Here is a 13,280-nt window from a genome sequence, read left to right as displayed (position 1 = left end):
TCCAATGTGACCAAACCACAAGGTTCCAGTTGATGTACCTGCAGAGCAAGCCTCAAGGTGTTTACATGTGTGATGGTAGGACAGAAAACAAACCATGGAGACATGGTGAACCCAAGATGCCAATGCAGTTCTCAAACAGTGAGCTTTGGAAAATGTTTACTTTCCTTAACCTCTTTCTCACTGTGGATGGTGTGAAGATTACCCTAACTCTTTGTCCAGCCGTGTATACCTGCTTAACCTCACACAGATCTGGCACCGATCCCCAAAGGTCACTGGGCGTACACCCTGGACAAATAATGATGCATGTACACGCAATTTAGAGTAAATAAATAACCAGCTGTGTTTGGACTGTTCGTGGGAGTCAGAGTACCCAGAGAGAACCCACTCAAGTACTGGGACAATGTGAACTCTGACGAAAGAGCCCAGTCTGGGAATTTAAACTGGGACCTTCTTGCTATAACTGTAAAATCAACTGCACCATTTCCTGGCTTCTGCAGCTCAACACATTGCCTTACTATAAGTGTCAAGAAAGATTTACCTCAGCGTCAAATAATTTCTAAACTGCAGTGAGATAAGAAAACAGGAAGTCACGAATTACTAATTACGTTCCAATGAACTTCAAAAAGGTAGTTTATAATTAATTTATTAAATAAATAATCAAAATCTAAAAACAGAATTCTATGGCAATTTAAAGAGGTGCCCAAAGTGTCTTTGCAAATGCTTTTTATGATTTATTTAAGACTTAGAATATCTTTACCAGAGTGGTTATGTCCCTAAATGTCCATAAACCCTGAATAACAAAAAAAAAAACAGAAATAAAAACAGACGCCGATGCTTTCTGTAATACTGTTTTATTCTGTTTGTCACATTTTTAGACAGAGGTCAAGCATCTGAGGCAGCTGTGAACGGTGCGTCCACAGGTCCGCATCCCGTCTCCCATCAGTGCTGCGTTTTAAATCAAAATCACTGTTCTCCAAAATAAATAAAACTGATTTCTTTTAAAAAAAAATAAAACATAAACTGCTAGCCTGAAGGAGATGCTGGATCAGTCTGGAGATGATGAGATGACCCATGTGGAGATAAACGACAATGAAAAATCTGCAGATTTTTGTGCCGTCTCAGAACAGAAATTTCAAGTTATTCAAGGTGAAGAACACAACGTTATAAATCTTCAGGCCTGTGTTTTTATTGACATGACTTTTCAGATATCAGTGATCATTCATTCTGTGAGGTGCTTTTTAATGTGAAAAGTGAGACATGAGCAGCTGAAGCAGAGAACAAACAGCGGTTTAAATACAGACGTGACAAAAGTTTCTATTACCTGCTTTTCTACATGAAGACAGAGTCGTGCTCCACAGTTTTACTTCATTCTACTACTTCTAAAGTGTTAAATACTGAAACTATGCATCAAGTTTGATTTTTTTCTTCTTTTACAGCATTATGAGATGATCATTGTCTGTTTTCTTATAATCACAAGTAACAAAAATGCTCCGTTTGCACCTCGGATCGTAAAAGCTCCCGTTGCATCAAATGAGACATTTATTCTACATCTGTGAACAAATATGCATCAATATTTAGATTCCTTTTTCCTGCATTAAAACAGGACAGGACTGTATTTTTTTATGCTTGACAACAGGTAAAACGTCAGCTGCAGAGTGTTCAGTAGTCAGCAACGGTTTTCTTCAAAAAATATCCTGAACTTTGAGACAGTTTGCAGAGTTTGGTAAAAGTCTCAACTTGCACATATGAAACGTAACACAGAAACTTGAGTTTTTAAACAGTTTGACAACAGGAGGCTCGACTCAGAAGAGAACAAAAATACTCTGCACAAAAAACTGTAAATGTAACAAATAATTGTAGATAAACTAAACCCCTAAAGGAGCAATAAAATGGTGCAAATGCTGTTTTGCTATATGTAGGTTCAAACCATCACTGAAACAGCAAAACATGTTTAAAAAAAACGTATCAAAGTGATCTATTTTCTGTCGTTTAAATAACGCAGAGACAAAATCGAAAAGTTAGTCATTTAAATTGATTTAAGACAGGTTATGGAAAATAATGTGCAGGGAAATAAGGAAAATAAGCAGGAAACCTATTTAGATTTGTGTTTTTAGTTCAAATTTCCAGCATTTCTAAAGTTTTTACAGATTGTTGCTGTGTGAAATGACTGATTTTAATGTCATTTTTTCAGGGCTCAACATCTCTGAAAGGGCAAAGCATGATCCCATCTGAATATCTGTTGATTGTCCTAAAGTGTAATTTTTAAGGTCAAGATGTATCTGGATGAATAATCAATACAGAACAAACACACAGCCTATAATAATATGTCATAGAATGAGGAAACAATCTTGGGTTTATGGATATTTGATTAAAATTTGTGCCAGTACATCTGCTGCCTTGATAAGTTTTTAACTGATGATTAAGAATAATTTAAGCAGACGATGTTTTGCACAGCTTCAACAGACGCAATAAACTGCAGTTTTCTGTCCTTCATCTGTGAAATAATTTAAAACTTTTACAAGACATTGGAATTAATGACAGAAGCGTCACATTTACACATTTATCTGCAGTTTGCTGGGTTTCAAAAGAGCTGGGCCAAGTCAGAAAGTTCTATATATTAAAAACGACATTAAATTGTCTTTACAGCTGGAAAATGAGCTCCAACTTTGCAACATACACACTAACAGCATGATCTACAGTCTGCATTCTCCAACCAAATCTGCTGGTTGCTATACAAGAAAATCTGCAGATATTAAATGATAAAATGCAAAGACAGAGACACAAATCCTCTGTCTCTGCATGCTGTTCCTAGTCTGACCAACAGGTGTCCTCAGAAAACAATTCATCTGAGATTCGAGTTTGCATGAAAGTTAAGACTTTGGTCTGTTGCAAACAAGTAAAATTACCACAATATTTATTTTATTTTTTATTTTTTACAGATAAAACACCTAAAACTAACTCATCTTATGAAGAAAAATATAGTTTGTTCTAAATGATGAAATTTAAACACTAAATCTGAAAACCCTTTGAGTTGAATGTGGTACAATCATCCTAGACTCCTTTGCATGGCTTTAGGTCAGTATATTTCCACACAGACGTTTAAAAGAGAATCACTTCTAAGATGCAGAATGATACACATCTGCTCCCTTAGTTGTTTAATTATCCTGCTAACGTAGAACTTCAATATTTAACAACAGAGCTCATACTCAGCTGGGGGCAGATAATGGGTTGATTCTGAATCAAAGCTTTTTATTAGGATTTAAATATAAAAACTAATAAAATAAATCATGTTTTTATGTTTTACCACAGAATAACATCCAACATTTATCTTAATTTGACCTCAAGCTTTGTCTGTTTAAAAAGAATCATTAAAAAATCAAATGAAATCCCAGTTTGGGAATCTAGTGAGGATACTACAGTTGAACTTTGTTTAGATGCTTAAACTGTTTTCTGCTTGGAGGCTTCATGAGATGAGGGAAAGCTCTATGTTGGACCCAACTCTTTCAGGCAGAGACTGGTCCAGAGTGTCAGACAGTTTTCACATTATGAACGCTGGAACACGTCGGAGGAATGTGCCGAGGAATGAGGTCCGGACTTTGTAAGTTTCCTGTTTACACCTTCAGCAGGAGATTCCCTATGGAAGTTCCTGTTACAGATGGGAATATTGTGTTTTTGTTGTGTAAAGTGCACAGAAGGCAGGACAGAATGCAGTGATCTCTGCAACTATGCCACATAACTGATGGGAAACTAACCTGGAAATCCCCACAATGCATCCCTCCTTGCAGTCCTGATGGCACATTTCCAAAACAAATCAGGCAGTATTTCTTTAAAGCTTTCACAGATGTTATAAAACAAAATATTCACACTTTAGTCTATGATTACGAATGCAAAAAGTAGGTTCGAGGCCAGTCTTTACCTTTTTTGGAGACTTAATTAGATTTTAAACAGTTTTACTGAGTTTTTACAGGATCTGCATCACATATAATCCAGCAGAAACCGATGAAGCAAGTTCTGCTGAACAAATAGTGATCCGTCAGCTGGATTTAAAAGATTTTAAACCAATTTAGACTTTTTTAAAAGAATAAAACAACTAAAAGTTCCATCTTATAACATAAGGAATTACTTTCTAACTTTTAGAATCTAGCTAGGCGTCTAACATTGAGATTTAGCACGCCTCCAAATTGCACCACAACTTGGCTGAGCTGGTGGCTGGGAGTGATAAAGCTCTTGTTCACCTAATGTACCAGAATAATTACCATTCCACCCTCATTTCAGACTTTGTGGGGTAAAATATGGCAGGGCTGCATAAAGAGAGAAGTCCTGCAGGTGGCGATAAAGAATGAACCTAGATCAGAGATGACCCATGAGGCGACTGTGCTGCTGATGAAAGGCTGCAGGAGAGCATCTCAGTGGGGATAAACCTATTTTACGAGCACTAACAGTGTAGGAGCATCATAAACAGGTTTCAGACTGAAAGGGCTTTTCTACATTTACTTCGATCCAGCTACGTTTGATGGGCTGAGAGCAGAGCGCCGTTTTCATGCTGCGGGAACTATTGCAAACATTTGTACTGATGACACAGATAATTCCATCATATTGTTTCAAGAAGGACGGTCATTGGAAACCCGTAAATCTGAGTTTTTGAACCAACATGATGGAATGAAAGGAAGTTTTCAATCTGCCTCTTTAGACCCGTTTTCCTTTCCCAGCTGATGATGAGGAGGTAACTTCATTAGGACTCTACATGACAGTCAGCTGTTTCTGTTCTGTTTCCTTCCAGCTTTCTTCCTTTCTTATTTGAAAGATTGCAGCTGGCTACTTCCACCAGGAATGTGGTCAGGAGGACAAATTCTGATCCTGTTCTGTTCAGCTAAAGCTGCTTATTGGGCTGCACGACACTGCTGAGATGTATGGATTCATTGTACGCAGCTGGCATAAGGGAAAACAATCCAACCTGCAGCGGTGTGTCGCTGCGTCAGGAGGGAGCAACAAAAGGCCTTACATCGGACAGGAATGTGTCCTGCTGCTCGGCCCACTGACCTGTTGGCTGCATTTAAACAGTTTCAAACATGAAACAAACAAAAACTGGACACTAAACGCTGTTTTAACATAGCACCATGCCATCGGTTTGCAGTTCCTAACACTGAATCATCCTGTTTCACATTTCCAGGAGTTCTTTTTTTTTGTTTTTCTGACAAGGACGAACATCGCTCGCGTGATGATGAAGAAAGTAACAAACGAGAAGCAGAAGCAGACAGATGTGAGGAGAAAGCTGAGGTATCCATCCAGGAAAGTCCTACAGTCTGTCGGGGTGATTTCCGGTTCTGTACATGTGAGGACTGAAGTGACAGAAGGCACGTGTAGCCAGGGTGAGGGAGGGAATTATGATCCGTGATCTTCCATCCATCCAAAGAGCTCTGAGCTTTTCTCTGCTCGCTGCATCACAAACAAAACTGCTTTCAAGCTGATTTTTCTCTTTCTCTTTTCTCACCAAGCTTTCTAAGCTCTCCGGTCACTAAAATCTGTCCAACGTTTGAATAAATCTGGGCCTCCAGTGGATGGTTTTTGACACAGACAGGGGCGCCAGCAGCCAGAAGAAGTTCTGGGATCAGTTTCAGGGATTTAAACTCGGACTGAAACGTGTTCCAGCGAGCGGGCCGGAGCGGGGTTGGGGGCGACTGCCGCTGCAGGCGAACCCGCTGGAGGAGGAGGAGGAGTTATTGCTTTCAGTTCATTACCAGGGCAACTCTGCGTGCTGACGCCTCGGTTAAGGGCACCAGCGCGCAGAGGGGCGTTAGCGTGCGGCACAGCAGGGTCGGTGCGGGGGATGTTGACAGGGCACGAACGGGTGCGGGCGTGACCCTTGTGGCCGCCCGGATGGCACACAAGACTCCCCACGGTGTCTACGGGTGACAGATGCCGTTTGAGCCAGCGCTCCACTCGCTCCTCCTTGTACTTGATGGAGTACCAGGTGAGGAAGATGAAGAAGAAGCCCAGGAACTTGAGGCTGGCGGCCAGGCCGAAGTAGACAAAGCGCAGGGAGGTAACGTCGTACTCCCAGCAGGAGCCGTGAACGCCGCAGTCCTGCTGCCATAGCATGCAGGTGGTGTCAATGACCGCGCCAAAGTAGATGGGGGTCGGGATGTACGCTGGGAGGAAGAAAACAGAGAAGAAGGGGAAAGGAAGCTTATTTATGTGAAGAAGGAAGACAGCACCAAACAAAATTCAACCAAAAAGATAAAAATATGAATCTTCAAATCTAATAGTCTATCTGCTTCTGCTCACCAAGAGTCCTGAGGAGAACAAACTGCATTCCCAAAGCGAATGGCCTTTCCTGCTCTGCAACAGACCTGCATCACACAAACACACAGAAATGGAAATCCCCTGAAGCCAATGCATATCCATGTAGCTTGTGCACCTTTCCCACCACACTTTTTCCTTCCAATCAACTTTCCATTAGAATGTTTGGATACAGCAGTCAGGCAGCTTCTTTAGCTTATCAGTGAATTTCTGCTGGAAAAACTCGTCAGTGGTCTTCCCCGTGATTGTTTAGACCATAACATTTTTGTATGAAAAACCATTTTCATTGGTTCATTTATTGAATATCTGGAGAAACTGAATGTTGGTTTTCATTAGTTATAAACCATAACCATCTAAAATAACAGAAAATTATGTTAAACTTTATTACTCTGTGTAATGAATCTATATAATGCGTTTCACTTTTTAAATGGAACTGTTTTTAGCTGTTAATTTGACAATTATTACCACCAGGATCAAATTCAGCTTAATACAACATGAGAGGTTGATGGTAATTTAATTTCTTGACAGCAGTTGATGCTTTTTGAAAGTCCAAAATGTTTTCAGAACTACCCCCTAGTGGCCACAAGTGGTACATTATTTCAGTGTATTTAGTTGTAATGCTAATGCTCTTGCATCACATTCGCCAAAGCACAGCTCTCATATGCTCCTCTGAGTGGCAAAACATTCAACATGGCTTCCATAAATCAGTATATTAAATTAGTATATTGGGACATTATTCCTTTATGGATAAAATATAGTTACTCTCAACACAGATAACTGTGACCTACCAGGAAATATTTAGACTTAGACATTAAAATCATTTTTTATATCTGTAAATGGATCTTAGATGTAAGATAAGATCATGGATTCTAGGGTAACAAAAAAGGATGAGGGAATTAAAAATCTGTATCTGTCAGGATCTGCTATTTTGGTTTTTGCGCTTGTTTACGTTTGACTGTTTTGTATATTCTGTCCCTTTGGTTTCTTTACTACGTTTCATTATTTCCTGTGTTCTCCTGTCCCCTTCTCTGTGCCCTACTAGTTCCTCCCCTTGGCCCTAGTTCCCCGTGTTAGTCTCTACTGTTCCAGTTCCTTCTGACAGGTTAGCATTTAGTTATTTGTTTGCCGCTATACTTAGTTCCACTTATTGTTCATGTTTTGGTTTGCATTTTTTCTAAGTCATCACTTTCTCTGCTTCCCTCCCAGTTAGTTCAGTATTTGTTGTGGTTTGTTTTTGCTCTCCCTTTTTCATGTCACCATAGTAACCATTCATTCCCTCAGTCTCCACAGCCAGTTCCCGCACCTGTTTCTACTTCTCCTCTGATTACCCTAGCTTCTCCCTCATTGGTCCACTCTCCTCCTCTCCCTGTTTATATACCTGGTTCTGCCAATTATTCTTCGCTGGTTCCTCAATTCTCCTGGTCATGTTTGTCACGTCAATCTTCGTGTTCCCTTGGGATTATTTCTGCCTCTGTACCTCCTACAACCTGTAAGTGCTTTTTGTGGTGCCTGAATGAAAGGACTTGTTTTCAACATGCTGCCGCCCAGTGCTTGTCTACATCTTGGTCCACAACTTGGTCCCAGACTATGACCGTATCAGTTGACATGAAATTAACATAAAAACTTTGGAGAAATACTAACTGTGGCGGCCACACTGGTCAAGTAATGGCAGCAGAGAAAATAAAGAAACAAGGAATTTGAAACAAAAAGTAAAAAGTCGTCAGCATAAAGGGGAACGTTTCAGTTTGACCTCTGAATGGCCTGAATGTGTTCACAGCATTGAAGAGATGTCACAACTTCAAATTAAAGTGGCAAATCCTGTTGTGTGCACAGATTTTTACATTTTTGAAAGGTATTCTGAGGTGCACACATCTCACCTTTTGTCTAGAATTGTTAATTACATTTATGGCCTACACAGTCCACAGTTCTCTTCCTCCAGAAGAGAAAACTTTCACATCTACATTTAAGAAAGTTGTGCCAACTCTGTGGAAGATGTCAGTTTACGATGCTGCACTTCAGGTAAAGAGATAAGAAAACTATTTACCTGAGGGTGACGATGATGGCAGAGGGCTGGGCGCAGGCGGTGATTAGTGTTACGATGAAGAGGAAGATGAGGAACGGGATGAGGGTGTTGCAGGTGCGGTCGCACTTCCCCGACACGGCATAGCCGTTCTCGTTCAGGTAGGTTTTGACGATGACGAGCTGCAGCTGGTTGTTGCCCTGACCGCTGGACGATGGCGTTATGACCTGGCGGCTCTGGACGCAGGCGCAGTCCGAGTAGTTCCGGATCTGAGCGACACACAAGGACACACGTAGCAGTTTAGATAACATGTTTAAAACATGTGAGTGAATGAGGGAAAAGTAGTGAAAGGCTAAAGAGCTGTGGAACCAGACACACAGTTTGACTGTTTGGATAATTTTGTGATTTTATTGATTAATTTGACCTGTTCCCTCCTTAGGGGGAAAACTTGCAAAACATACATCTTTAATGATTTTTGAAAACAATAACTAGGTGCATCTCCACTTATTATTTATTTAAATATCTCTGAGAAAGTTTCACAGTTACTACAATCTATCTGTTGACACAAAAACCTTCTGGCATGAATCAGCCTGGATGTTTGAATCTTCTTGACAGACGTGTCTGATGTCCAGGCACAGAACCAACTTTAAGCACAGTCCAGACATTTTAAACACAGCTGATGTCGGGTTTAGTGAAGGTACATGTAGAGCTGTTCCTTTGTGGTGGCCATGAAGTTGGTTCCTCCAGCCAAATGTCTTTTAGAGAAAGGTTTCACAGTCAGACGAGACAAAGACTGAGCTGTCTGGTCACAACGACAAGGATGATGGAAGCAGTAAAGGTGAGGCCTTCATACCTAACAACACTGCCAACTGTTAGGCATGGTGGTGGCACCATCAGGCTTGGCAGATCAAATTCTAGAACAGACATCAGAACTGGTTTTGGAATGGATAAATCAGACCTTTTAAAATGGATCAGCACCACGAAACCAACCAATTTATCGGAACTGTAGTAATATTGCCTAGAAGAGCGATCAAACATCCAATTAGAATGAAGCCAGAAGCTTGTTGATGGTTACAAAAACATGTGTTCTCTCTGCAACTTGGTAAGGGACATTGCACCAAATATTAATGGGGGAGCGTATGTTTATTTTGGAGTCCGTATGTAAAGTTTTGACTGCGTGGATTTGAGACATCCAGACCTGTGCAACCAATTCTTGTTAAAATTCAGCATTTAAACTTGATTTTACCCCCCAGCCGTCTTTCTTACCCCGTTGCTGTCGTTGGCCACGCTGCCGCAGCCGGCGAGGCAGGGGTTAAAGTATGTGATCCCGTCGGAGCCGCAGACCGGAGCGTACTCGTGAATTTTACATCCACAGTTCACATTACAACCTCCTGTCAGGTTCCTGTGAGTCATGGTGAGCGTCGGTCTGTGGAGAGGAGAACATTCACAGTCAGAGACAAGATTCATGTTACTAACAGGGTGACGTGAGGAGCAATGACCTCAGGGATCCCACATTTCCCAGATATTGGAATGCAGCAAGAGAAACATTCAGACACCATGGTGTTAGTGGATGATCTGCCCAAACTCTTACTAGAAGATGGGCTGATTTAGTGAAAAATAAGCAGAAAATGAGAGTAGACAGTAAGAAATTAGGAAAATACAATAAAAGAACTATAAAAACCTGAATAAAATAACAGAGAAACATGAAGATGTGAAGATGAATGAAGGACATGAAAAACTAGACGATGGGGAAGAAGCAGAGGAAGAAACACGTGAAAAGACAAGACAGCAAGCCAAAGACCATCTGTCCCAGGCTGTCCTTGGACTCTCTCCATCTGAGTCATGTAATCTCCCTGAGAGACACTCTGTCCAAACAGAAAACGCCTCCGTTTATGCACTCATTATGCAGCATCTCTGCACAGATCTGCAGATTCTCAGAATTTACAGACGAGCCGACAACAAAACTGCCCCTGGGGCCAAACTGGATTAGATAAAACCTTTCAGAGTTTCTGTTTACTGGTGGAGGCGGGAAAACAAGGGAGGAGGGTGTTAAAGTGTTTAAAATGCCCTGAAGCCAGAAAACATTCGTTTTTAGAGATCAGAGCAGAGGTTGATCATCTAAAAAAGTCTTTTTTCAGAGAGGTACCTGCAGCACTCCAGATATTCTCAACAGCTAAATAATAACACCAACACATAACATAAAATAATACATCTGTATTTGTTTCTAAAGCATTGGTGCCTTGTGGAAATCCGTTTCTAGGTATTTATGCTGTAATAAAGACAATAAAATCTGATGCAACCAACTGTCTTCAGATTATCTTGTTTATTCATTTATCCTCAGTATAAATGCAGCTGTTCTGTGAAGACCTCAGATGTTTGTAAGAGAACATCAGAGAACAAACAGCATCATGAAGGAGACAGGTCAGGGAGAAGGTTGTGCAGAAGTTTAAAGGAGGGTTATGCTCGAAAACAATATCCCAAACTTCAAACATTTCACAGAGTTCTGCTTGATCCATCATCTGATCATGGAGAGAGGATGGACCAACTACAGACCTACAAAGACATGGAAGAACACCTCAACTAACAGGCCGATGAACGAGAACAGAAATCACAGAAACAGTTCATGGTGACTCTGGAGAAGCAGCAGAGTTATTCAGCTCAGGAGGGAGAATATGTCCAAAGGACAGCTATTAGTCATGCACTCCATAAATCTATGGAAGGGTGGCAAGAAGAAAGCCATGGTGAAAGTAAGACATGAAGTTCACCACAAGCCACGTAGAAGACAGTAAAAATATGGAAGAAGGTGCTCCGGTCAGAGGAGACCAAAATTAAGCTTATTGGCCTTCATGCAAAACAATCTGTGTGGTGGAAATCAAGCAGCTGTTAGTGCCATGCTCTGGAGATGCTTATCTTCAGCAGGGAACTGGAAGCTGGTCAGAGCGGGTAGAGAGGTGGGTGGAGCTAGATATAAGATCATCCTGGTAGAAAACCTGTTAGATGCTGCAAAAGACTGGAGGTTCACCCTCCAGCAGGACGACCCTGAACATACAGCCAGATAAAATTACTTAGATCTAAACATATTCGTGTGTTAGAATGGCCCAGTCAAAGTCCAGACCTAACAATTTTAATCTGTGTTTTAAGAAGAGCTTAAGCTATTTTTCAAAGAGGAATGGGCCAAAATTCTCTTGATGTGTTCGGCTGATAGAGACAAGCCTTAAAATACATGCAGCTGTAAAGTACTGACTCAAGGTAGCTGAACACAGATACACGCCACACTTTTCAGATTTATAGTTGTAAAGAATTTTAAAAGCAATGTATCATTTTCTTTTCACTAGTTTGTGTTGGTCTGTCACATTTCAACAAATCCCAACAAAATACAGTGAATTTTGTGGTCGATGTTACAGAATAATTTGAGTTAATGATTGATTAAATTTCTAGTTTAAACACCAAAGGAATGAACTTGGAAATTACTGAGATCATGACTGTTTTACTTTATGTGTGTGTTGTAAAGAGTGAATTTAACTGTTTCCTCGCGGCTTCCTGTTTATCTTCTAACCTCTTTACTTCTTCCCTCCCTTCTCTCCGCCCTCCAACAACCAGCAGGAACCTTTAAACTCAGATTCTGAAACGACTCGTGTAGGATCTGCTGCTCCTGAACAACAACACAGCCACCCCTTCCCACTGTCCCCTCACCCGGTGGTGTAGGGGATGTTGATCCCTCCGAGGTTGATGCTTTCACAGCCCACGATGAAGAGCGTGGAGAAGCAGAGCAGCGACACCCCGCTGCAGATCATCGCCAGCTTGGCCGACTCCCGAGCCCCCAGCTTCAGCTTCTTAATGATGTAGCCGCCCAGCACGATGCCCACGCCGGCACTGGGCACGATGATCACACCTGAGAGAGGACACATTTTAAACGTCAGAAAGTTCACTAATTGGTCAGAAGCTTCATGGTAAACTTAATGATGCAGTTTGCAGAGTCTGGTGAGATTCTTTGCTTAGAAAATTATGGTGCAGAAACAAAACAAGTGAGATCAAAGTATTTCTATATGATATAAACAATAGCTTGATACACACCTTAAAAATGTTCAGAACTAAATACTTTTTGGATCAAATTAATAAAAATGTAAGAACTTGCATTGGTTTGTGAGTCATGTTGACTAGAGAAGGATGGTTCTGGTTCTGTTCTTTACATATTTGCTGTTCTAGCCTAATTGTACAAAAGAAGTAATTTCAGAACAAAAATTGCAACATGTAAACTGCACAACAGTGCTAAAAGCAAAACAAGGGACTGTCAGAAAAACCATAAATTACAATAAATCAAGTCACTTGTGACTTGATTTATGTATTAGTTTTTTATTTTCGGGTAGTAAAATCAAGGTTCTGTTTGTCCAGGAAAGAAAACAGAAACAATTTATTCATATTAAACGAAAGGGGAACAAAATAATTCTGTGCAAAAGGAAAACTTTCTCTCTTTGTACATTGGTCTGCCTGATATTCTGACAGGAAGTCATAACTCTTGTTGGGTATTTATTATATTTATTGCATGCGCTCCAGAGGTAATAAAGATTGTTTTTATTTTATTTTTTATTGGTATCTGTTTTTCTTTCGGACAAACCAGCTTTGATCTAAGTGCTCTGCTCCTCCTCTGCCATTAATCTCTATCAAGTTCAACTTTTCTTTGCAGCCACCCGTCTCCCCTGAACAACGAGCGCCCGTACAGAAAGCTGCAGCAGCCGCCGCCTCCGGGCAGCATTGAATCACCATGACAGCGAGCGTGGGAGGCCTCGGAGGACGGAGAGCGAGGAACCCAGGCGGAAACCGTGCCTCCTCACAGCTTCTCCTCATCCTGACTGGACGTTTTACTGAACATATCTCTAATATGAATAAACTGATAAACTGTTTAACCCTAACCCATAAACCTTACAACTCTGAGATAACTGTTTTCCGTGTTTGAGGCATT

At 40.9% G+C, this 13,280-nt stretch overlaps 1 protein-coding gene across 1 annotated transcript in view; it reads right to left on the bottom strand.

Annotated features, from left to right (window-relative positions):
- Positions 1 to 834: 834 nt before the first annotated feature.
- Positions 835 to 13,280, bottom strand: part of LOC124870081 (solute carrier organic anion transporter family member 5A1-like) — a 50,589-nt gene continuing 38,143 nt past the window's right edge. Inside the window, exons 5-9 of the mRNA XM_047368549.1 lie at positions 12,014 to 12,212; positions 9,587 to 9,746; positions 8,345 to 8,589; positions 6,286 to 6,350; positions 835 to 6,149 (exon numbers count right to left, since the gene is read on the bottom strand). Coding sequence (XP_047224505.1) covers positions 5,623 to 6,149; positions 6,286 to 6,350; positions 8,345 to 8,589; positions 9,587 to 9,746; positions 12,014 to 12,212 — 1,196 coding nt within the window. The 3' untranslated portion in view covers positions 835 to 5,622. The remainder of the gene's footprint in view (positions 6,150 to 6,285; positions 6,351 to 8,344; positions 8,590 to 9,586; positions 9,747 to 12,013; positions 12,213 to 13,280) is intronic.

The sequence above is a fragment of the Girardinichthys multiradiatus genome, chromosome 6 (genome assembly GCF_021462225.1).
Source record: "Girardinichthys multiradiatus isolate DD_20200921_A chromosome 6, DD_fGirMul_XY1, whole genome shotgun sequence".
NCBI classification, from domain to species: Eukaryota; Metazoa; Chordata; class Actinopteri; order Cyprinodontiformes; family Goodeidae; genus Girardinichthys; species Girardinichthys multiradiatus.
Note: the sequence above shows the minus strand (reverse complement) of the source record. Positions and strands in the feature narration are given on the sequence as shown.